General features: G+C 39.6%; 1 protein-coding gene across 3 annotated transcripts in view; it reads right to left on the reverse strand.

The window, feature by feature from the left end:
* NR5A2 (nuclear receptor subfamily 5 group A member 2) overlaps positions 1 to 23,953 on the reverse strand; it is a 103,918-nt gene that overhangs the window by 74,299 nt on the left and 5,666 nt on the right. The window contains exons 1-4 of one of the 3 annotated variants that reach the window (XM_044301703.1): positions 9,018 to 9,507; positions 8,762 to 8,981; positions 5,116 to 5,234; positions 4,156 to 4,297 (exon numbers count right to left, since the gene is read on the reverse strand). In XM_044301703.1, coding sequence (XP_044157638.1) covers positions 4,156 to 4,297; positions 5,116 to 5,234; positions 8,762 to 8,843 — 343 coding nt within the window. In that variant the 5' untranslated portion in view covers positions 8,844 to 8,981; positions 9,018 to 9,507. Of the gene's footprint in view, positions 1 to 4,155; positions 4,298 to 5,115; positions 5,235 to 7,393; positions 7,429 to 8,761; positions 8,982 to 9,017; positions 9,508 to 23,953 lie in introns of those variants that run through there. The other 2 variants (XM_044301705.1, XM_044301704.1) reach the window with 2 other exon arrangements.

Here is a 23,953-nt window from a genome sequence, read left to right on the forward strand (position 1 = left end):
GGTTTAATAGGGCTATTAGTAAAGTACACACTGTGGTGCCATTACAAGGAGCAGGAGTTATAGCAGACAGGAGCTCTAAGTGGATGAATCTGTGGAATATTATGCACACAAACAGGAGAAATAGAATGTATTTTTCAAATATATATATTTTTTCAAACAATTTCAAAATTCCTTCAATAATTAGATACAGAGATTTTTCTATTATTTTTTTTTTTGGGGGGGGGGGGGAGAGAAGAAAGTTCCAGAGGAAAAAAGGGCAGTACGCTCTCACATTTCCCTGTCTGCCACGTTTATTTTTCTTTTCAGGCTTTCTATATGCTATAGTTTCCACATCTGGAAACCTATAAAAGTGTCCTTTTTTTATTTTTAACTGGAAAAAAAAAAAAGTTTGACGTCCCAAATGAACAGATCGGTTGCAGAGTGATAATCAGAAAACGAATTTGTGGTCTGGTTGACCTGAGTGACCTTTCTCTCTAAACCTGCCCCTGCCAAATGAATTGCCATCATCAATGGCATAAAGGTTGAGAACTAAGGAAAAAAAACAATATTCTTGTTGAAACTACATTTGCACTCATTATACTGCATGAATCTGTACGTGAATGATATAATTGGATATGTGATTTCGGCATCAAGCAAGTAGGCTCCAACATCAACAGATGCAGAAGTACAAATGATGGGGGTTTGAATGGTGATTGGAGGACAGGAAGCCAGTGCAAGAATGTGTGCATACACAGCTGAATATTCTCTATGGAAGAACTATGAAAACAATTCTATATTCAATGCGAATTATGGACAGTTTTTTCCATGTGGATTTTTGTGCACAAAAAACGCAGCATAATACAGTACCAGCAATGAGAATGAGATTTGACAAATATCATGTACACTTTGCATATATTTTGATCTGCCATGTGGATTTTGAAATCAGTTGTTTTTATGGATTTTTAGTGCGGCTTTCATCCATTGCAATGCAGATGGTGAGATTGGGTCAAATCTGTATCAAAATCTACAAAAAAAATTCACAATACCCACAGATTTGGTTGTGGAAATGCGGACAAATCCATGAAAGTCCAAATGGAAATTCTCTTTGGAAACCCGCACCCCCAGGTGCCCCCAGTGTCAGCGTACCCACAGACTGTAGTGGGCAGACTATCTGAATTGTTCTATCTATATTTTTTTTAAAGTTATATATATATATATATATATATGTATAGAGAGAGAGCGAGAGAGAGCGAGATATCTCACTGTCATGTTCATCCCTCATAATGTCTATACACAATTCCTTGGCCTCAAGGAATGAAAAAATATTAATTAGAAAATAAGATGCAGAAATGAAACGAGGATGCCTGTTGGAAGCCCGCACTGAAATTGACTGATCAGGGGACATACATATTTGTTTTCTCAGGATGGAGAAATACAGAAATTCGAATTAATTAATAACATAACTGTGATGAGAAGCACCACCCTCGTCTACCACTGGCTTTATAATGATCATTTACAATGGTAAAGATATATTTTGAAATGTCTAATTTTTTTCACATCTTTAATTTTCCAGACGCTACCTGGAAACTGTAAACAAGCAGGCCTAATTATTTTATTACACCTACGGCACGTGCCTCTATTTAGTACTTTAAGTGTACAATGCTGTTGTAATTTGGCACGGTCTGTTTGGCACATTAGCACCTTGATACCCCATGGGGCCTGCTTTATTCTCAACACCAACAGCAAGGTTCATTTGCAGTTTGGATCATTGACACAGGAATATCCAAAATCTAAATTTACCGTAGTAAATAAAGAGACGTACATACTTAGGCCTCATTCATATATGCATATTTTTTCAGATCTTTTTTTGTTTGTTTTTTTCATCCAAAATCTGGAGTGAGTACAAAAAAAGAGAGATGTATAATACATTTTTTGCATATATGTTGAAGTGTGAATAAGGTCTAAAACTGATGAGATTTGTCAAAATCAGTTAACCTATATATATATATATATATATATTTATTTATTTTATTTATTTATTTTTTCAGAAACATGCCCGATTGTACATCTGCTAACTATATTCAAGTGTGGAGCTTCATGTTAACCCTATAAAGGGCAAAGTCAGGTACGACTTCAAGGACAGGAGACTTTTTTTATTTATTTTTTCTCCTCCACCCCTTCTATCAACCATAACTTTTTAATCTGTTCGATTACATGAGCTACACGAGTCCTTGCTTTTTTGTGGGACAAGTTAAAGATGTTTTTCGTCATTTTGGCAGTACATGTTAATATTTAACTTTATTTTTTTTCAAATGGTAAAAAGCAGGGGAAAGGCAATCCTGCCTTTTTTATTTTCACCTTAATTTTATTTATTTTACTCACTTATACAGCGCCGACATATTGCCCAGCGCTTTACAAACATTATCATATCTTGCCGTCTCCAGTGGCGCTCACAATCTAGATCCCCTATCAGTGTGTCTGGGGAGTATAGGAGGAAACCCACGCAAACACGGGGAGAACATACAAACTCTATTCAGATGTTGTCCTTGGTCGGATTCACACCCAGGAGCCGAGCTCTGCAAGGCACCAGTGCTAACCACCGAGCCACCGTGCTGCCTTTGACAAAATCACTTTATTGTGAGTATGGCAACAATGAATATGAATGCATGTGGTTATTAAAACAAAGTGTAAAACTTACAATTTTTAACCCTTGCATGTTGAAGCTATCTCAATCACAGCCACCCTCTTTATGGTTACGGCGGGCACAGTTGTACCAGCTCAATCGCCCTTGTGTACAAGTATGCCATGTTTTGGGGAAAGTCTCCAACTGGTGACATACATCGTTAAAACTTTAACCTTACAGAACAAAATGAAGATTTTAGCTTTTGAACCATCCACTGAAATAACTGCAAAGCAGGAACTTTGCAAGGAGTTAAATACTAGAAAGTAACTGACTAAATGAACCCTATGGAAATCGACTATATATGTATATCGTAATGGCAGCTATTCAGCCTTTTCCTATAGCAAATGTGCTGTGTTATGATGTACATATGCGTATTATCTCCCAGTGATCATGCTCTGCTCCTAAATATGTCCCATATGCTTTACAAATGATCACTGTGTCTAATGTCTGTACTTTGAGGGATACAATAGACAGAACAGGCAGTTAGCTTGTATCCAGAAAACAGAAAGATAAAGGGAAATGAGAAAGGACCAAATGTTTCCTATCCATATTTTAATGCCAGCTAACTTTTATTTGTGTTCACTTATTACAATATTCACTGATTCGTCAAGGAAGATGATGTTCTGCTAAATGAGTTTGAATTCCTCATAAACACTGAGTGGTTTCTGGGTTTTGCAGAAATTCAGAACTGTTAACCTCGGTACTAAAGATGGACAAATGCTGTAAAATTGCAGTTACACAGTCTGGTTACAATACCCACATTATGTGAATCTGCAGATCATCTTACTAAACGACTATTGTAATGCTGGTTAGGAAGGCAATGGGCACATGCAGAGTGAGTGACCAACCCTTGTGCCCATCCAACCGTGGTCAAAGCCTTGTAATTGCTAATAATGTGAATCTGGCTCATTGCATCAAAGATGGAACAGATGCAATCAAAAATAATTCTCAGCCACTTCTGTGATTTTGTTCTGCAGTAAAAGAAAATCAGTTTTGGGGGTCAAAGCATCAAAGCAATCTTATTGACTTTGATACAGACGAAGCAATCGTATGTGAGAAAATTGTTCTGATGAAAATATCTGTATGACATTACTAGACCAATGTGCGAGTACCGAGAATATACTGATAATTTCTGTGTGATCACTTGTGGTCCTACTATGTCTAGTCTCTACTGAGATATTTCATCTACTCGATCATGTAGTATCTGGATGGCATCATGACCTACACAAAGTGTAAGTAAAACTCTGGAGCCAGATGTCATCACATATACAAATGGTGCAATCAATATCAAAACGTGAATTACTAATTGCTAATACATTTTTATAACCACAACTCTATGATCTTTATATACATAAATGTATAAAATAAATAGTAAATGTAGTCTGTCTATTTATGTGTATATATATATATATATATATATATATACATTTTTTTTTTATTTTTTTATTCCTGGCTGCACATACCTCTACAGATCCCGTCCACTATTTTCTTACCTTCTAACTTCATTCCCACACTCAAACACTTCTGAAACCTGCAGTAAGGACATCTCTTCCTCTGGGTCTTATCAATCTGACAGGTCTGATTTTCAATACACGTATATCTTTTATTGTTCTGAACTGTCCGCTTGAAAAAGCCCTAGAGAATACGGGGAAAGATGGAATAATCAGTAAACATACACATGATGCGTCCCTTCCTCTTATTTACTACAGAACAGTATAACTTGACATATGGAAGACTTTAACTAACTGCAATTCTATCATTAAATACGTTATTTCAGAAGTTATGAACTCCCCCTCCTAAGAAAGCCTGTTCTAAGATTTCTAAGTTCTAATTCTGCAATATTGAGAAATATTAGTACAATTAAACAATCTAAAAAAATCCTTTCTTTAAAAAATATCTGCTTAGAAAGTTCAGTAGCGGGGACTATCTAAACACAACGTAACAGATTTTATGCAAGGATAATACTGATGTACAATTTAATAACCTTTAGCGGGTTCTAGAAAATACAGATAATCAACACCAAAAAATCTAGATAAACCGTATGCCCCAGACATGCAAGTTAAAACCTCTCAGATTTATCTATCTATCTATCTATCTATCTATCTATCTATATCTAACTATCTAGTATCTATCTATCTATTATCTAACTATCTAGTATCTATCTATCTATTATCTAACTATCTAGTATCTATCTATTATCTGTTGATCTATTCATCTAATTATCTATCTATTTTCTAACTATCTAGTATCTATATATCTATTATCTATCTATTTTTATTCTTTGACTAAGTAAATTGCATTAATAGTTAACATGACCACATGTTCTTCTACTGCAAAATGATAAAAAGACAGTACTAAAATGAAGTGAGGAAGGAGCAGTAAAGTGTCACTGGAGAAGAGTTATTGAATGTAGTAACAAGTGGAAGAAAAGAGAAATATTCAGAACTGCGCACCTTACAACTCTCACAGGTCAGCAGTCCATAATGATATCCAGAAACCTTGTCCCCGCAGACCGGACACAGCTCCTCCAAGTCGTCATCATACGAGTAGCCCATCATTTTAAACTGCGACACTGAACGAAGATGAGACACAAACTTAGTACTTGTACAACATTAATTAGGAAGTCCAAGCCCAGTCCATAAAATGTATGCCATGTAGCAATGGACGCAAGCTGCTGTTCAGATAGACAGATGTGGGATCTTTCTGGCACAGACAACATGTGCCTTATAATTTGTAAGACATAGTAAGTGATGGACCACTGAAATGTTACTGATGGCACGAAGGCTACACCACACCCATCAGGTTTGCTCCTTGATATGCTATACTAAGTGCAGTGCGGATCCGAGCAGTCACACATAACCCTGGGAGAGTGAACGCCAAACTTTCACATTCCTCCTTATTACCCACTGCCCTCCCAGAACTAATATACTTATCTGCTCAATCACTAGATCCAAATCCACATTAGATCAAACCTGCAGATAAAGCTTCTGGTACAATTGTAAGATTTCTAAAATACTATTGACATTGTCATTGTTATCTGCTGCTTTAATACTTGTTAAACATTGTAAGACGATTGTATGCTGCAGAGGACAAAAGCACCGTCACCAGGTATGGTCTAATAAACTGCAATTTTCAATTCATTTGTTTCAAAAATTATATATATTTTTCTAATTTTTTTTTTACTGAATACTGTGTTATTTAGAAGACTTCCCCAAACACACTGGCTTACAGATCTAAATGTCTATTCGTTTCATCTGTAATCATCTATCACAACTTTTTATGCTACGTTAGCATCAAACATATGCAGTTATATTTGCAGTTATGTTTTAAGAAATCCAAACCATTTGTAGCGTCCCTAAATACAATACAATATAATATGTTATTGAAGAGTTCTGCATTAATAGTCCATTTACTTTCAGGATGGAGAAAATCATTTAAAAGCTCTGATCACTGTGCAGGTTACAGACATTAGTATATTCCTCAGAGAGGTCTGATTCCACTCACTAAAAAGAAACTTACGTCTGCCCTGAGACGTGACCGAAAACTGGAATAATTATGTAATTATTCAAAACGGGTAAATCAGACAGGGGGGCACAGGCATGCCCAGTTATATTATAGAAGGTACTTTCATCACTTACTTTCAGAATATTTTATATAACTGCAATTTCTCAGAATAAGATTAGTAGAATATAACCAAAACTATTGTAACTAGTGGGCTCAGTTATGGCACTTTCATGTTCTAGGGAAGAGTGCAAGCTCTCTGCCCAAATCCCCAGCAAGAAAACAAGAAAGAATATATAAGTTCTAACAGCGCGGCATTGTATGGAATGTTATACATATATATATATATATATATATATATTAGTGGATTGAGATATGTTCCTACAGAATGGTGTACTGAATTCTACAAGTATATATGTGTATATATATATATATATATATATATATACACACACACACATATATATATATACATATATATATATATATATATATATATTCCATAAGTGTCTTTGATACAACAGAGAGCATGTCCAAGCAGTTAGCAGCTTCTTACAAGCTGTAACATTAACCCAGGGCACTGATGGCTCTACAGGTCCCCCTGAGATATGGAGATGGCTGTATCCCAGATCATGTAGGTTATGTTGGCTTTTTCTCTAGATGCATATTGCAGTGGAAAATTTAGAGTATAATTTAGTATCATGTGAATAATTTAGAAATCATAAGAACTGGTGTAATCACCATCCTGCACTGGCTGAAAAAGTTCACAATCCAAAATCCAATCCAGAATATACTGAGATGAAGACACAAAAAAAACTACAATAAAAAAGGAAAACTATCAGTTTATATAGAAGTGGCAAATTCAAATTCTCTTATTAGTGCAGTGACTATTAATATAATTGTCTATTTGTCTGTCTGTTTATCTATCTATTTGTCTGTCTATCTGTCTTGCTATCTAATCTATGTATCTATTAATATCTACCTACCTTTTATATGTGTATGACTACATTTTGTGACATACAAATTTGCAAAAGAATGACAAATATAAGATAAACAACAGAGGCCAATAAATTAAAATTTGATAGATAGATATGAAATAGATAGATATATGTAAATAGATAGATAGGTAAATAGATAGATAGATAGATAGATAGATATATGTAGATAGATAGGTAGATAGATAGATAGACAGGAGAGAGGCACCGGCAGTAGTATCTTTATTACTGATACCTCTGGCTGCAGTCGGGGTCTATCCTCTGCCTCCCCTCCATCTGTACTCCAGTAAGTGACCCTTCTGGTCATCTCTGCTCATACACTGTCACCATCATCCTATAGTAGGATATCCTATATACTGTCACCCCCCTGAGTGCAGGAAGTGGGAGGGGGGGACTGACAACATGCCATTCAGTGATATACACAAAACTCCTACACATCCAATAATCACATACACAATCATGTAATAATATTTATACACCCAGAAGTGTCGCATACACACACTGTATCCATATATACACACACTGTATCCATATATATATATATATATATATATATATATATATATACACACACTGTAGACCACTGCATACACACACACACACAAACTGTCTACACACATACACACACTGTATAGATACACATACACACACATACACACTGTATACATACACATATACACACACACACACACACATACACACTGTATACATACATACACACACACTATATACACACACATACACACACTGTATACACACATTTGCACAAACTGTATACATACACATATACACACACTGTATACATACATATACACACACACTATATACACACACATACACACACTGTATACATACACATATACACACAATGTACACACACACATACACATATACACACTGTATACACACACATTTACATACAGTGTATACATACACACACAATGTATACACACATACACACACAGGATACACATATGTACACACTGTATACACACACACACTGTATACACACACACTGTATACACACATACACACATGTACAAACGCTGTATACGCACATATATACACACTGTATATACACACATGTACAAGCACTGTATACACACACATGTATACACATACAGACATACTGTATACACACACACATACACACACTGTATACACACACATATACACACACTGTATACACACATGTACAAACACTGTATACACATACACACACATATACACACACATACACTGTATACACACACATACACACTGTATACACACCTATATACACACACACACACACTGTTTACACACACACAGTATACACACACACTGTATACACACACACATATACACACACTGTATAGATACATATACACACATTGTATACACACACTGTACACACACACATACACACACACTGTATACACATACACACTGTATACACACACACACACACTGTACACACACACATGTACACACACACTGTATACACACACACACACACATGGTACACACACTGTATACACGCACAGTACAGCTGTAGACAGAACAGGGTCAGCGTACACCCAGCACTGTAGTAATGACAGCACCGGGACAATCCGGCACTTACCCTGCATGTTGTCCGGCATCTGCCCCTGTTCTCCGTGCGATCGGGACATTCCCATAACCTCGGACTCCACTTTGGGCAGCATAACTGAGTGCGGCTGTCCTGTGGTTTAAGTGCGGGTGAGCTGTGCAGTCAGGGGGCGAGCTCCAGAGGTGAGGCAGCATGGGGTGTACATGTGCGGGACTACAGCCGCTCCATCCGTAGTCAGGTCCGGAGCGGTCACCTGTGTGCAGCAGGATGAGGAGTCCGGAGCGGTCACCTGTGTGCAGCAGGATGAGGAGTCCGGAGCGGTCACCTGTGTGCAGCAGGATGAGGAGTCCGGAGCGGTCACCTGTGTGCAGCAGGATGAGGAGTCCGGAGGGGTCACCTGTGTGGAGCAGGATGAGGAGTCCGGAGCGGTCACCTGTGTGAAGGAGTCCGGAGCGGTCACCTGTTTGGAGCAGGATGAGGACTCCGCAGTGGTCACCTGCGTGGAGGAGTCCGGAGCGGTCACCTGTTTGGAGCAGGATGAGGAGTCCGGAGCGGTCACCTGTGTGCAGCAGGATGAGGAGTCCGGAGCGGTCACCTGTGTGCAGCAGGATGAGGAGTCCGGAGCGGTCACCTGTGTGCAGCAGGATTAGGAGTCTGGAGCGGTCACCTGTGTGCAGCAGGACGGACTCCTCGCACCTCCCGGGCGCAGCAGCCACTCTGAGCTCCCTCCGTCCTGTCATCAGTGTCAGTATGAGGCGCTGGGGGCGGGGCTTCGTCTCCTGTCACCGCGGCCCCGCCCCTCCTCTCTCCAGCCTCTGTTATGTCTACGGCCCGTACGCTCCATGGTAACTTCTACCCTGAGCCCTGGCGGTCACAGCCTCCGGTCACCGGCGTCTCCTCAGACTGGCGTATGTCACTGCTTCTGACTGACGGCCGTGTGTGCTAGATGACTGTCCTCCTCTCCTCAGCCTGAAGGGGCTGACAACAGGGGACAATAGCCTGCAGTCACCCCAGCACCAAATAAAGACCTGGGTTCAGGGTATAGAGCCCTTTAATCACAGTTTTAGAAAGTGAGAATCACAAGTGGCTACAAACTGTATGTGTGTCAACCAGTGGGGCGGCCATTGCAGCTGGCACACTGGTACTTTCCCGGGAGGCCAGACACGTCTGCACTGCAACAGCACTACACCTGTCTGTTAACTATAATCTATCTATCTTTCTATCTATCTGTCTGTCTATCTCTTATCTATTAACTATAATCTATCTACCTATCTTTCTGTCTATATCTATCTATCTATCTATCTATCTATCTATCTATCTTTTTTTTAGATGGAGGAAAGAGCCATCACTCCAGTTGAGTGAAAACAATGACTGAATGGGGGAATAAAGGAGTCCACTTTTTTTCTTCAGATGCAGTGCTGTCTCTTTCCTCCATTTCTTGTAATTTGCCAGTCCATGATCTTGAGAAGGATTGCACCTGGTATGTATTCTTGAGGTGTGCTGCTTATCTTCTATTTCTATCTATCTATCTTATCAGGAATTACAATGAATGTTCTAAGATAAACAATTGAAAACATAACTTTGTTGTATGATAAATAAATAAATAAATAAATAAATGACTCCAGGCACTGATTGCTCCGCACATGCGCAGTGTTTCTCTCTCCCTGACCACACAATCCTATGCTACTGCAGGCAGAGGTAATGGCCGCCGGTCCTGTATGTTCTCAGCCATGGTCCTATATACATCGCCCCTTCTCTGCTCATCCTGCACAACCTGAAAAGTACAAGTTTGAAGTTTCCTCAGTTTTTATTCCCCTCTGTGTAAATAAAGCTTCTCTTTACACAATGCGACATCACAGTTTAATTAAAAATTAACCTTATCACCACGTAACTGCTGGAGTCAAGAGGTTGTGCAAACACCCATTTTATATCCAGCAGCATTCCAGAGAAGGAAAAGCAGAACGAAATCTGCCCCAACCAACAGGGTTATGTTCTCTATCGAATATGTTATTATTTGGAAGAAATATTTTAGTTGTTGCCTTTTAGAAAAAAAATTATATAAATTGTTAGTAAATGTTTTTTGGGCAAAGTAGCGAAAATCTGTGTCTAATATAAGGAGGAACTTTCTGCGCTCCCAGAGTTACATATATTTATGGGTGAAATGATATATATATATATGTGTATAGATTTATTTATATATATATATATATATTTGGGACACTTCATTGCCTTGTGACCGGCAGATTAGCAGATTAGCAGAATATTCCAGGACACATGGACTCGTCCTATTGTCACCACTTTCTGTAAAGTCGGCTTCTTCTCTACTAATCTGAAAGGATTTCGTTTACAAATCCCATTAAATTGACTTTGCTCCTTGCCTTTGTCTTCTATGAGTTGGGGTTTTCTATGATCCCTATGTATCTTTGGTTTAAACAGTTTTATCTAGAACAGAACTCGATTGGAAACCCGGACACACACATTTCGTTACAAGCATCCCCCGAGTTCCAGAAGACCAGGTTCTATTTGTCGTGTTTTATACTTTCCTGTGGTCTTTGCAGCTTCCAGCGTAGAAATGACTGCGGCTGAGCCTTGCAATCAGCTCAGGGGGGTCTAGGAAGGGGCTGCAGGTAAACACATCAGGGCAGGTCTACATTTGTTCTGACTTCATATTTCTGAGCAACTTACTTCATTCTTGCACTTTACAGGCAGCCAAGCCCACTTTACTATACTGCAAGAATTCCAGATGACATTTTGCCCACTGCAAAGGTTGACACATATCATAAAGTATTTGGTTTTACTGTTCCTTGGACAGGTTTATAGGCGCATGTAAACATATTTGTAGTGCATATGTTATATTTATGCTGGGACTCAGACACTACATTCACAGTACTATTCCTGACCCATCCAGTCCTGTAGTAGAGGATCACTTTAAATTACCCTCATCCACCCTTTATTTCTCATGCAGTTATTTCTTATAGTGTTCCTTTTGATGGTTGTATTAGTTACTTTTTATGATTTAACACATGGAATTATTTTGAAGAAAATGATATAGAATAATGTAATAAAAGCTTTCTAATCCATCATTTTAAATTGAAGTTCTATTACTTTTCATTGTAGGATTAACTTCTATGAGTATGAATGCAGAATTAGGCCTCCTGCACACGACCGTATGTTTTTTTCAGTGTTTTGTGGTCCGTTTTTTACTCATCCGTTGTTCCATTTTTTGTTTCAGTTGTGTTCCCGTTTCTGTTCCGTTTTTCGTTTCCGTTTTTTCTATATGGCATATACAGTATACAGTAATTACATAGAAAAAATTGGGCTGGGCATAACATTTTCAATAGATGGTTCCTCAAAAACGGAATGTTTTTTTTTTTGCGGACCCATTGACATGATTTGCAGCTAATAATAGGACATGTTCTATCTTTCAACGGAACGGAAATACAGAAACGGAATGCATACAGAGTACATTCCGTTTTATTTTTTTGCGGAACCATTGAAATGAATGGTTCTGTATACGGACCGTATACGGAACGCAAAAAAACGGCCAGTAAACGGAAAAAAAAACGGTCGTGTGCAGGAGGCCTTACTATGACAGTTTACACAGAGGCATCGGCGGTGTGGCTGATAGGCTGACATTTCTAAAACTGTTCCTTATTTCTGAATAACAAACAGGTTTATTCCCAAGTGTGGAGCACATTTTCTACAACCTGAATCCGAACATGCACTTATTCTTGCTGCAACTTTTAACTTTTTCTGTCCAGTTCTGTTGTAGGGTTTGGGTTAAACATTTTCATAAAGGCCTCCTTCACACACCACTTGCTTAGTGCAAGTCAAAAAAACATACCAAAAAGGTCATAAAAACAGCAGCAAATGTCACACAAACAACTGAGGTGTTTGAAGCTGTTTGGTAAAGTTGAGGTCTATAGGCGAAAACCCCTGAAAATGCCTCACCCAGAACGTACAGTGTTTTAATAAAAAAAAAACACCACCAGGATTTAAAAAATCTCTCAAAAATGCAAAAAAGAAATGCATACTGACTACCAGCAAACATCTGTCTGCTTGTTTTTAACATTCAGGAAAGAACAGATGAAACAATACAACCCAACCTAAATTCTGTGAGCGAATCAAGACTGACAAATGGACATCAACATGGGTTACAAAATGATGTGCAAATGTAATCTGATCTTCCTATTGAAGTTAGTGGAACCTCAAAACGGACATCCAAATTAGATATTTAATATTCAATTAAAAATGGAAATAAAGACTGTTTTTTTCCATCTATTGAAGTGAGTGGGATCAGATTCATGGATTCAAAAAATGAATACAATTGACCGACTATTTGACTCCTGCATGTCCTCTCTTGAATACCACTGCGCAACAATGATTTTGGTACTGAGAAAAAAACAAGTAATTTTTACTAAAATGAGCGCTCTGATTCCAAATATGAACTCGGAATTTGGCTGACACGTCTAGATTTTAACCTTTTAAGGACCCTGGGATTTTCTATTTTTACGTTTTTGTTTTTTACTCTCCACCTTTCCATAGTCCTAACTTTTTTTATTTTTCCATTCACATAGCCTTATGAGGGCTTATTTTTTGCGGGACAAGTTGTACTTTCTAATGGAACAACTTACGGTTGCATACCATGTAGTAGGAAGCGGTAAAAAAATTCCAAATGGGGAAGAATTGGGAAAAAATGCAATTCTGATAAAGGTTTTTGTTTATCTTTTTTACACTGTATACTATGTGGTAAAATTGACCTGTTATCTTCATTCTCCAGGTCAGTACGGTAACAACGATACCACACTTATTTAATTTTTCTTGCGTTTTAATACTGAAATTTTTTTTTTACCTTTGAGGAAAAATTGTTTTTTTTAAAAAAAACTATATTCTGACCCCTATAACTTTTTTGTAGTTATGTGTACGGGGCTGTGTGAGGGCTAATTTTTGCTGGACGATCTGTTCTTTTCAGTGATACCAATTTGAAGTATGTGCGACTTTTTCTAAAAATTTATTGGGTAGTTGAAGTGACCAAAAATGACAAATGGCCTGTTTAATTTTTTTTCCTGTTACGCCATTTGCCGTATTAAATTAATATTGTTATATTTTAATAGTATGGGCATTTTCGCATGCAGCGATGCCCATGATGTTTATTTTTTTATTGTTTAAGTATTTTTATTTTAAGGAAAGGGGGTGATTTGAACTAAAACATTTTTATATTTGCAAAAACTTTTTTTACATTTTTTAAAGTCACCTTGGGTGACAATAACTGGCAATCATCAGATGAACACTTCTTTTGCACTATACAAATACAATGCTGCCACCTATTGGCCTGCATTGGTATAGTCATCAAATAGGCACCGAAGCCTGCTTGAGGCTTCAGCCTACTAGATCAATATAACAGGTTCCCCGATCTCAACACTGTTACCGGAGCGGAAGTGTGCGACTTCCGCTTCCGGACTGCGCAGATGCAGTGGTCATATTTGACCACGGCATCTGAAAGGGAAAATATATGCGATCAGTCTTATGGCTAATCGCATACATGTGCTGCAGGTCTCTGCTATTTAAAATAGCAGAAACCCGGCGGCAATGGCACCGGCTACACGTGTGAGCGGGCTCCATGTTTGGGGACCGGACTTCTGCCGTACATGTAAGGCGGAGGTCCTTAAAGGGTTAAGTACATGCAAAGCCTATTCAGTTATAATATTAATGCATTATATTGGAGATATTCCAATGGACATGTCCAGACCTGTTCGGACGCAGGCTTATGTCAGCAGTAAGTATATAAGGCAAGCTGGACAGATTTTGATAAAGTGATCTGTTATAGCGCTATCAGATTTGAAACTTAAGATGGATAAATGCAAGTGTGTTAACGATCCAGACAATTTCTGCTACATATGTGGCAAATACACTACTTATGATCAGAGCAAAAATCTGACAAAGAGAGTGTGTCTTGCAGCTTAGGATGCATTTGTGCTAGTAGTGCAGAACTATCTTGGGAACAGACTAGCCACAAACTATGCTGAGTTAGTAGACAACATGCTTACAGCATATGAACCGAATGTCATTGAAAGTGCATTTCTTACATTCCCATCTTTACTTTTTCCCACCCAATTTGGGACACGTAAGTGACGAACACGGAGAGCGGTTCCATAAAGATATTTCTACAGTGGAGAACAGGTATCCAGGCCGCTGGAATCCCAACATGATGGGCGACTACTACTGGTTTTTGCAACGTGAAAATATGACTGTTCACAAATGCAAAAGCAGATGACTAAGCCCTTTTAACAGTCCATGGCCTTGCTCAAGTAAGACTTTTTAACTGAAAAACAAGACTTTTTGTTATTCTATTATATTTTCATACACTGTTTACTACGCAAACTATGATGTAGATCGGGTAATTGTTGGAGTAAAACTCATTCTGTTCAAAATTATTCAATGCTATCCAAGTGCTTAATTAATTTAGGCATACTTATGCATAGCAACATTTCGTGATGTGTTACAACAATTCTGACTTCGGATTTGTAATCCGCACACTCGATTTAGTATAAGACAAATGGTTTGTGCCCAGTAGCAACGAAAAGTTTTCTTTTGTTGCGTGGTGGTCTGCCACCCTGACAGTGACTTACTACTTGGGGTAACATCCTTTTTTTTTAAATCTTAGCATTCCAGCAATAACTTATTTATTTTTATTTTTGCATCAGTGAGTTTTCATTGACCTGCCAAAAATGTAGATATAATAGTAGATATATATGATTCTGGGGATACCAAATATTAGCATGTGTTATTTTAACATTTTTTTAAATGGTTGTCCAAGTTCAAATAGCACTTTGCCAACAAAAGTAAATGTGTTAAAATAAATAAGAAAAGAAGTGATACTCATTTTGGTCCCCCTTGCTGCGCTGTGCTTCAGTCCTACTCACCAAGTGCTTGTTTTCCTGGGTACAATGGTGATGCCCCATATATACCACATCACTGCTGTAGCCAACCACTGGCATCAGCAGTCATATGTCATACACATTTTGTCTGCATGGTGATGTGCATGTGGGACATCACCATTGCAGCCAGGAAGATTATGTCAGGGACATAGCACGTTGTTGGAAGTGGCAGGAGAGAAAAATAGCAAGTCTGACTTTTGAGTTTAACACATTTACTATTGCTTGTTATTAGAACTTGGACAACCTCTTTAATATAACATGCAAACATACTTACAAAGAAGTATGAACAAGCCTCTGTCAAGGCAGACAAGCAGCAGATTGTCGGGAAGGAAGCGTTCCTTCCCAACAGTCCGCTGCTCGTAAAGTGGAGGTGAAGCATTGTATTTACATGCAGCGATCACCTCCACAGTATGAGGACGAGGGTTTGCTATTACAATAACTCATCCTCATAAAGCTGCATTGTTTAGACAATCTGCTGGCCAGAAATGATCATTTAGGGCAGATTTAGAGAATACCACTATTATGCCAAGGCACCAGTGCTAACCACTGAGCCACCGTGCTCCCCATAAATCTGTTGGGGGTACCCGGGGAAGGGGGGAGGGACGAATTGAGATAGGGAATGATGATGGATTCAGTTTTTTCCATGTTGAATTTTAGAAAGCAGGAGAAGAAGGATATAACTAATGGACACCCTGAAACTCCAAAAATATATGATCTGAGAGTCATCGGTGTAGAAATGGTACTGCAAACCATGGCATTCTATGAGCTATCATTAGACAAAGGTATAGATTGAGAAGAGTAGGGGTCCCAGGACAGACCCTTGGGGCATATAAAGTGAATATCCAGCAGATATAATGTCTGATGCAAGTTCAACATCTGACACCCTCACATATCATGAGAACAGGAGTCCGAGGACTCCTATTTACCGAATCAAGCCTGTCACAGAGGCAGGTCACAGAGGCAGGTCAGAGGCAGTCCTTTGCAGGTGGCCTTTTTCATTGAAGACTATTACTAAGCTAAGTACTATGTGACCCTGAATCAGTGAACAGGGGTGATGGGACCCCCATTTTCCCAATAGGTGAAGGTACTGGAGCTAGAGCTTCATGTAAAAATTTGTATTATAATATAAAAAATTGCAATGTCACTAACAGGCTCTTACCATCAATGTTTAAGAGTGGGCAAAACTGTTCTTGTGCAGTAAGAACATTTTCATATCCAATTTAAAGCTGTCAATCTACAAAAGTGGACCAAATGCATTCTGAATGGAAAAGGATCCGCTCAGAATGCATCAGTTTGCCTCCGATCAGTCTCCATTCCACTCTGGAGGCGGACACGAAAAAGCCGCCTGCAGGGTTTTGCTGTCTGCCTGACGAAGCAGAGCCAAACGGATCCATCCCCATTGACTTACATTGTGTGCCAGGACAGATCCGTCATGGATATAAAAGACATAATAAAACTGGATCCGTTCATAACGGATGCATGCCGTTGTATTATTGTAACGGAGGCGTTTTTGCAGATCTATGACGGATCCGCAAAAAACACTAGTGTGAAAGTAGCCTAAAGAAGGAAAAGGAATAATTCAGTTAAGGATCTGTTACGTACGTTACATTCCATGTGAATATGATCAGCACACTGTACAATGTGATATCATTATATTAACCAGCGCAGTTTCATTGAATCTTTCCATTGCTTTTTCAATGCAGACAAATAGAAACGCAGGAGAATGCATACGCAGACTGCGATTTCTGGGATCTAGTTCTAAAGTGGTTTTGTTACTGGCACAGCATTGTCCAGTCTAAACTAGTCCTGAATAAGAAAAGGTTATCACAAAGCAGGCTTATCTAAGAAGTCTAATAAACCCAGATAGATAAAATCAGTGTTAAACATTTCAAGTATAATAGAATGACTCCCAGTAAACACAATCACAAGTATTGGCTCAAGTGATAATGATACTTTTAAATACACAGATACAATGTTGCACTTTGATACATGCAGACTACACATATAAAAGAGGGAGCTGCAGGGGTGACTATGATATACAGAGCTGTGAGTGCTGGTAATCACTGTCTACTGGAGCCAGACGGGTGCTACACTCAGGTCACATCAGTCCCTACCTAAATCCTCCAAACGGACCGATATTGATGGGATCAGCCAACAATCTTCGGGTACAACCACATGACGCAGCAGTGACATGGCTTTGATGCGGCCATGCTGAGTTTGAGTACTGAGCGACCATAAGGGCTGCAATGGGCTCTAATTAAACTAATGAGGCCTGCCCTGTGTCAGTGGGTCTGTATTGTTAATGGCTGCGCAGTATTGAAGGGGCAGTGCGGCCATTAAGAATACAGGCCAACTGAACAGCGTGGTCTTCATTAGTTTAATGAAACTAATTTATAAATTCATTATTTTGATAAATTTGTTTAATGAAATTTGAAGGGCCTGCTATGACCCATTCGGTGGTACTCGAACACAGCACAGCCCCATCACCAAGGGCAGACTGGGAACTTTAAGTAGTCCTAGAAGAAAACTAAAAGTGGCCACATGTTGTAGGCAGGTCCAAATTGACAGAAGGTGGGGCAACACAAGTAGGCGGGGCCAGCATTACCATATTGCGGCACACAATACCACCCCACAGTGCAGCACACTATACTGCCTCAACAGAACCAAATACCACAGGGTATCACAAAATAATTCCTGAGCAGCACAAAATACCTCTGCAGTTACTGCCCCTCTGTGGTGGCCAGCAGCAGCTGTCACGTTCTGTCCCCCTACTCCAGTTGTCTCAGGATGGCAATACAGTTGAATGCAAGAGTCAGGAGGGGAGCATCAGATCGTTACTTACCTGACCGGCAGGAGGAGGGCTCAGGTGACCCCTTTGGGCATCAGCCAACAAGGAAGTTTCCCTGTAATATTTATGGCCAATATGCCCCTGCCCGTCACAACCGTGTCGCGACCACGCCGTGTGGTCATACTGTTATATGTATGGGGTCAACCTACTCTCCCCTGAGGATAGACATGAGGGAAAAAAGAATCAAGCATGTTGGAATTTGATCTTTTGTGCCTTATTTCAAATGTATGGCCGCCTTAAAGGGAATGTGTCATCTATAATTATTTATGCCAGTTAAAGGGTTTCTGTCAGCAGGAAAATGGGTATTAACCTGGATGACATTAGGGATGTGCTAATGTCAGCTGAACATAACTATGTTAGTGCCATCTCACTGCCTGCCGCCGATATTGAGAAAAAATAGGAACGGGGGGGCGTTGCTCCTGCTCCTAGAGGCTCCGTTCTCCCACCTCTGGCCGTGCCCTCCTACACTTGATTGACAGGTCCAGGAAGCGTTGGTCTCCGCTCTCCGACTCTGTCTCCTGTGGAAATGTCGCACCTGAGCTGTCCCGTTCAGTATTCAGCGTAGGCGCAGTAAGTGAATGCCGGCTTCACTCACCACGCCTGCGCCGAATACTAAACTGGACAGTGCAGGCGCGAGATTTCCACAAGAGACAGGGCCAGCAAGCGGAGACCAACGGTGCCTGGCCCTGTCAATCAAGTGTAGCAGGGCTTGGCCAGAGGTGGGAGAATGGAGCCTCTCGGAGCAGGGGCAACGCCCCCCTGCACCTAGAGGCTAATTAGCATATTATAAAAGCTTGTTTTTCTCAATATCGGCGGCAGGCAGTGAGATGGCACTAATATAGTTATGTTCAGCTGACATTAGCGATGTACTAATGTCAGCCAGGTTATTACCCATTTTCCTGCTGACAGAACCCCTTTAAAATCCATGACATCTCATTTTTCTGATCGCTTTGCTTTCTGATTGTAGATTATTTTTATTCTGTTATCTGAACATTACATTAAAATCCTACATTGGGGAGAGTCGGGACACTCCTATACTCCTTTTCCAGTTGACCCAGTGAAAATCAGTGGGTTGAGCAGAGGTTAATGAATGTGTATGGACAGATTTTCATATCAAATGATCAAATAGCTGAGTTATTGTAGGCTGCTGTATTATAGTATTAAAAATTGCAATTTTCTTACTATTAATGTTTAAGAGTGGGTAAAATACTTCTTGTGCAGTTAGTTTGAGCTGCGTACAAAACCTTGAATTGTTTGAATGGTAACGTCCATGAATAGTAGAACAAAAATGAAGAGGCAAATGGACACCAGTACTGTATGTCGGTGTAATACTGCCAAAATCATTATCTGAGGTAAAGAATATAGGGGGGATTTATCAAAATTGGTGTAAAGGAAAACTGTCTTAGTTGTCCCTAAAAACCATTCAGATTCCATTGTTCATTTTCCAAAGGAGCTCTGAAAAATAAAAATAATCTGATTGGTTGCTAGGGGCAACTAAGCCAGTTCTACTTTACCTCCGTTTTGATAGATTTCCCCAATAGAATATTGCAATAAAGGACATTAACTTGTAAAACTATCAATAGCCGTTCTACCAAGTGTGACAGGGATGTCTCATATCCGTCTAAATGATATAACTTAAAGATTTCCTTGAAAGCACTGCTGTCAAGAGCTCTCTTGGAGATGTTGATTGAAGAGGAACAGCCATACATTCTAGACTGCTGTCTTCAGAAAGCTCATTCGACCAAAAGCTATATCTCCCAACACAGTCATACACATGCATGCTTGGCTCAGCACGACTAAGAATGAGGAGACAGGAACAAGCTACTTTGCCATCTGCCATCAGGGGAGAGTGAGGAGACCCCCATGAGATGGTCAGCTGGTCCTTTAGCTGACATTAATGTAATGGGTATGGTTAGCCTCATTCAATGGGATAAAGGAAGTGATTTATTGCTGGTGGGCTGCACAATGAGTGCCCTGAGATCCAGAGGCTCCCTTTAACATTAGATCGACACTTTAGATATTCAGTTGTTTAAAAAGTTACTGTCTCATCGGACTGGTAATTTAAGCTTCCAAACCTTGTAGACTGGAGTGGGAGAACCAAAAGCCGTGTTGCAGGATCAGTATACACATGGGAATGGATAGAACATGGTTTTAAGTGTAAATGTATTTTACTGTAATCCTGCAAGTCCTATGGGGTTAGCAGCAAGCTTTCCTCTCCGTTGCAGGTCCCATGTATTATGCATCTACAGTAGTTTCTCTGGGATTCTTGTTCTCCCTGAAGCATGAATATATATGTTCTTACATGGGGCTGATGTCTAGGATGTCAGATGAAAGGACTAGAGGGTGGCAGGAGTAATTTACATCAGGGCATTGTGTACATTGTTTAACCAAGGTGCTTGCTAATGGATGAAGTGGGGCTTTGTATCTGTTGGCCAGATAGAATATTTAACAACTTGTCCTTTTTGGACAAATCCTTACTTTGAAGGTAACGGAGGAGGGTTTCCGATTGATGTCTTCCTCAATTGGTTAGAGGAGAGGGCTTCTACAAGCAGTGTGCATTACTCTGAAATACTACTGGTATCTATTCCAGTCCATTTCATAACTATTTTTTGTATTGTTCGGGAGAACCTAAATAATGAGATGCTTTAGAAATAATGCTAATTAAAAATATCCTATTTTTGTGTATACAGCTCATATGCAGAACTGTGTTTCCATGGTAATATGCCCAAAATAAAGTCTACTTCTTGTTTATCTGCCAAACATATGGAGGTGAGCATCTCAGCAGGGTCAGACTACACAGTTTGAAGCCTCTTATAACTGAAAAACATGTCTTCATAGGAGCTCCCCAACATCTGACAACAAACTCACTTTGTCATTAAAAACATAGACAGGAGGAAGTTTGTTGTCAGGTGCTGAAGCAGCTTGTTCTAAAGGCGATCATACACCTTCAATAGCTAACAGCTCTACGCTTGTTCCTGCCATCTTCTGCATACAAATGCATGCTTGGCTCTACCCAGTGAGCGGGCAGAAGGTAGAAAAGCTGGCCATACACATTATACTTTTGTTGGCCGAACCTGCTGGGAACAGCGGGTTCTTTCAACACTAATTTGTGTGGGGAGCTCGCGTCTCTATCACGGCAGATTGGGGAAGAGGGGGGTCAAGGATTTGGCGAAATTAATATTTTCACCGAATACTTTTGTTCTCCAGTGAGATAAGCCGTCACCAAAACTGTCTGGCAATGGCTTTCTCCATCCTCCCCATAGCATACACTGACAAGTTCGGCCAACCTGAAGGTGTATGTGTATGGAGAAGCAGGGAGGGAGACTGGAGAAATAGCTGTTGGCAGACAGCTATTGAATGTGTATGCCCAGCTTTAGGCACTGCTAGACACCTCAGCCCATGGTTTGTCTCCCCTTAGAAAAACGGATCGGATGTTCAAATTCATTATCTTCATTCTCGCAACATCATCTGTTGGGGAAGAGTCAGGAGGCCCCCATATACATTAGAGAGTAAGCTGGTCTTGCCAAAATTGGGTTCGGCTGACATTGCTCTAATGTGGATGGGGCCTTTAATCATTTGACAGCAAATGATGAACTTGTACATTAATTCATTTATTACCTGCAGCAATTATAGCTGCAAGAGAAAGGAAGTGACCATCTGTAATTATCTAGATTTCTGCAATAATTATTAATAAAATGTGGTTGGGTTGTCATCTAAGTCACAACTATAGACAAGCACAATGTAATAACCTAATACCACATTTATAGTTGCCCTGTTCATGTCTTTTATTGGGCACACTGGGAAGATTTTCTAAGACTGGCATTTCATATACCAGTCTTAGGAGGAAATGTATCAAAGTTCAACACCAGTTTCCTGCCATAGAAAAGGTGCACATTTTGGCATGTCACGTTTTGTACCAAAATTTGTAATGTTTTACGCCACCATTTTTGAAAAGCGTGCAGGGTAACGGGGTATTATTAGCTTCCCTTCAGATTTATCACTCCAGTAGGGGTAGCATAAAGAATCTGGAATTGCACCAAATTAATTAGATGCATTTGGTGAAACTTTCACCAACGCAAACTCAAAGCAAAACGGTCCCTTCAAGATAAATTCCCCACATTCGTCCAAGTCCATTAGTATAAGAAGCTTGAAATTTGTTAAGAGGTGCAGATATTTTGGCAGTCTGTGCACCACAAAAGCAAATTAATTCTAGCTATAAGCTGGTCTAGATTTGACCTATAATTTACTTAATTTCTGGTGTAATCTATAGTGAATCTGGAAGAGCACAGATGCCATATCCTTTCTGCTAAGGCTACTTTCACACTGGCGTTTTGGTTTACGTGTGTGATCTCCATTAAGGGCTCTCACAAGCGGTCTAAAACGGATCAGTTTTGCCCTAATGCACTCTGAATGGAAAAGGATCCGCTCAGAATGCATGTTTGCCTCCGTTCTGTCTCCATTCTGCTTTGGAGGAGGACACCAAAACGCTGCTTCCGTCCGTCTGATAAAACTGAGCCAAACAGATCTGTCCTGGCGCACAATGTAAGTCAAAGGGGACGGATCTGTTTTCTATGACACAATCTGGCACAATAGAAAATGGATTGGTCTCCCATTGACTTTCAATGGTGTTCAAGACAGATCTGTCTTGGCTATGCTAAAGATAATACAAACGGATCCGTTCTGAACAGATGCAGATGATTGTATTATCTGTACAAAACGCAAGTGTGAAAGTAGCCTTAGTTTATCCACTTGTAGACACTGTTGAAAAATTGTGAGAAGTGTGAAAAATCTGAAATAATGTGTTTTGACACCATAAAAGTGGCATACAACCAGTAAAATCTGCTCCATTAAGTAAATATAGACAGTGCATGGGGGAAAAATGAACTGCACATTTGTGTTAATGACAAAAGCTGGCAAAATGCGTTTCAGTTAAGGAGATGAAATTGGAAGCATGAGTTTCATAGATGCTCTGACCATTAAAAAATGAAAGATTAGTGAGTATGAACCATGCCTCTATACAAACAACTTTCAGATGTTCTAAGATGCAAGTCTGGAAAAGGCTACAAAAGCATTGCTAAAGTGAAATAATCTGAAAATGGAGAACATTTTGGAATATTGCTGCTCTCGCTAGGAATGAGTGTCCTGATAAGACACAAAGAGCACAGTGGGCAATCCTGAAAGAGGAGAGAGAGATCTCGCAGGTAAAAGCAAAAGACCTACAGAAAACTCTATAGCTGCAAACATATTCTGCTGGTTGTGTCCATTATTAGAAAAACACCATACAAGAATGCTGTTCATGGAAGGATACCCTTAAGGAAGCCTCTGCTTCCTGCCCCAAGCTTGCCTAAGACCACATAAATGTTCTACAATGTGTCTAGGAAAATGTCCAATGCATCGATGAGACAAAACCTTTTAGCACAAATGCACACGGAGGAAAAA

Source organism: Bufo gargarizans, chromosome 7, assembly GCF_014858855.1.
Source record: "Bufo gargarizans isolate SCDJY-AF-19 chromosome 7, ASM1485885v1, whole genome shotgun sequence".
Classification (NCBI taxonomy): domain Eukaryota; kingdom Metazoa; phylum Chordata; class Amphibia; order Anura; family Bufonidae; genus Bufo; species Bufo gargarizans.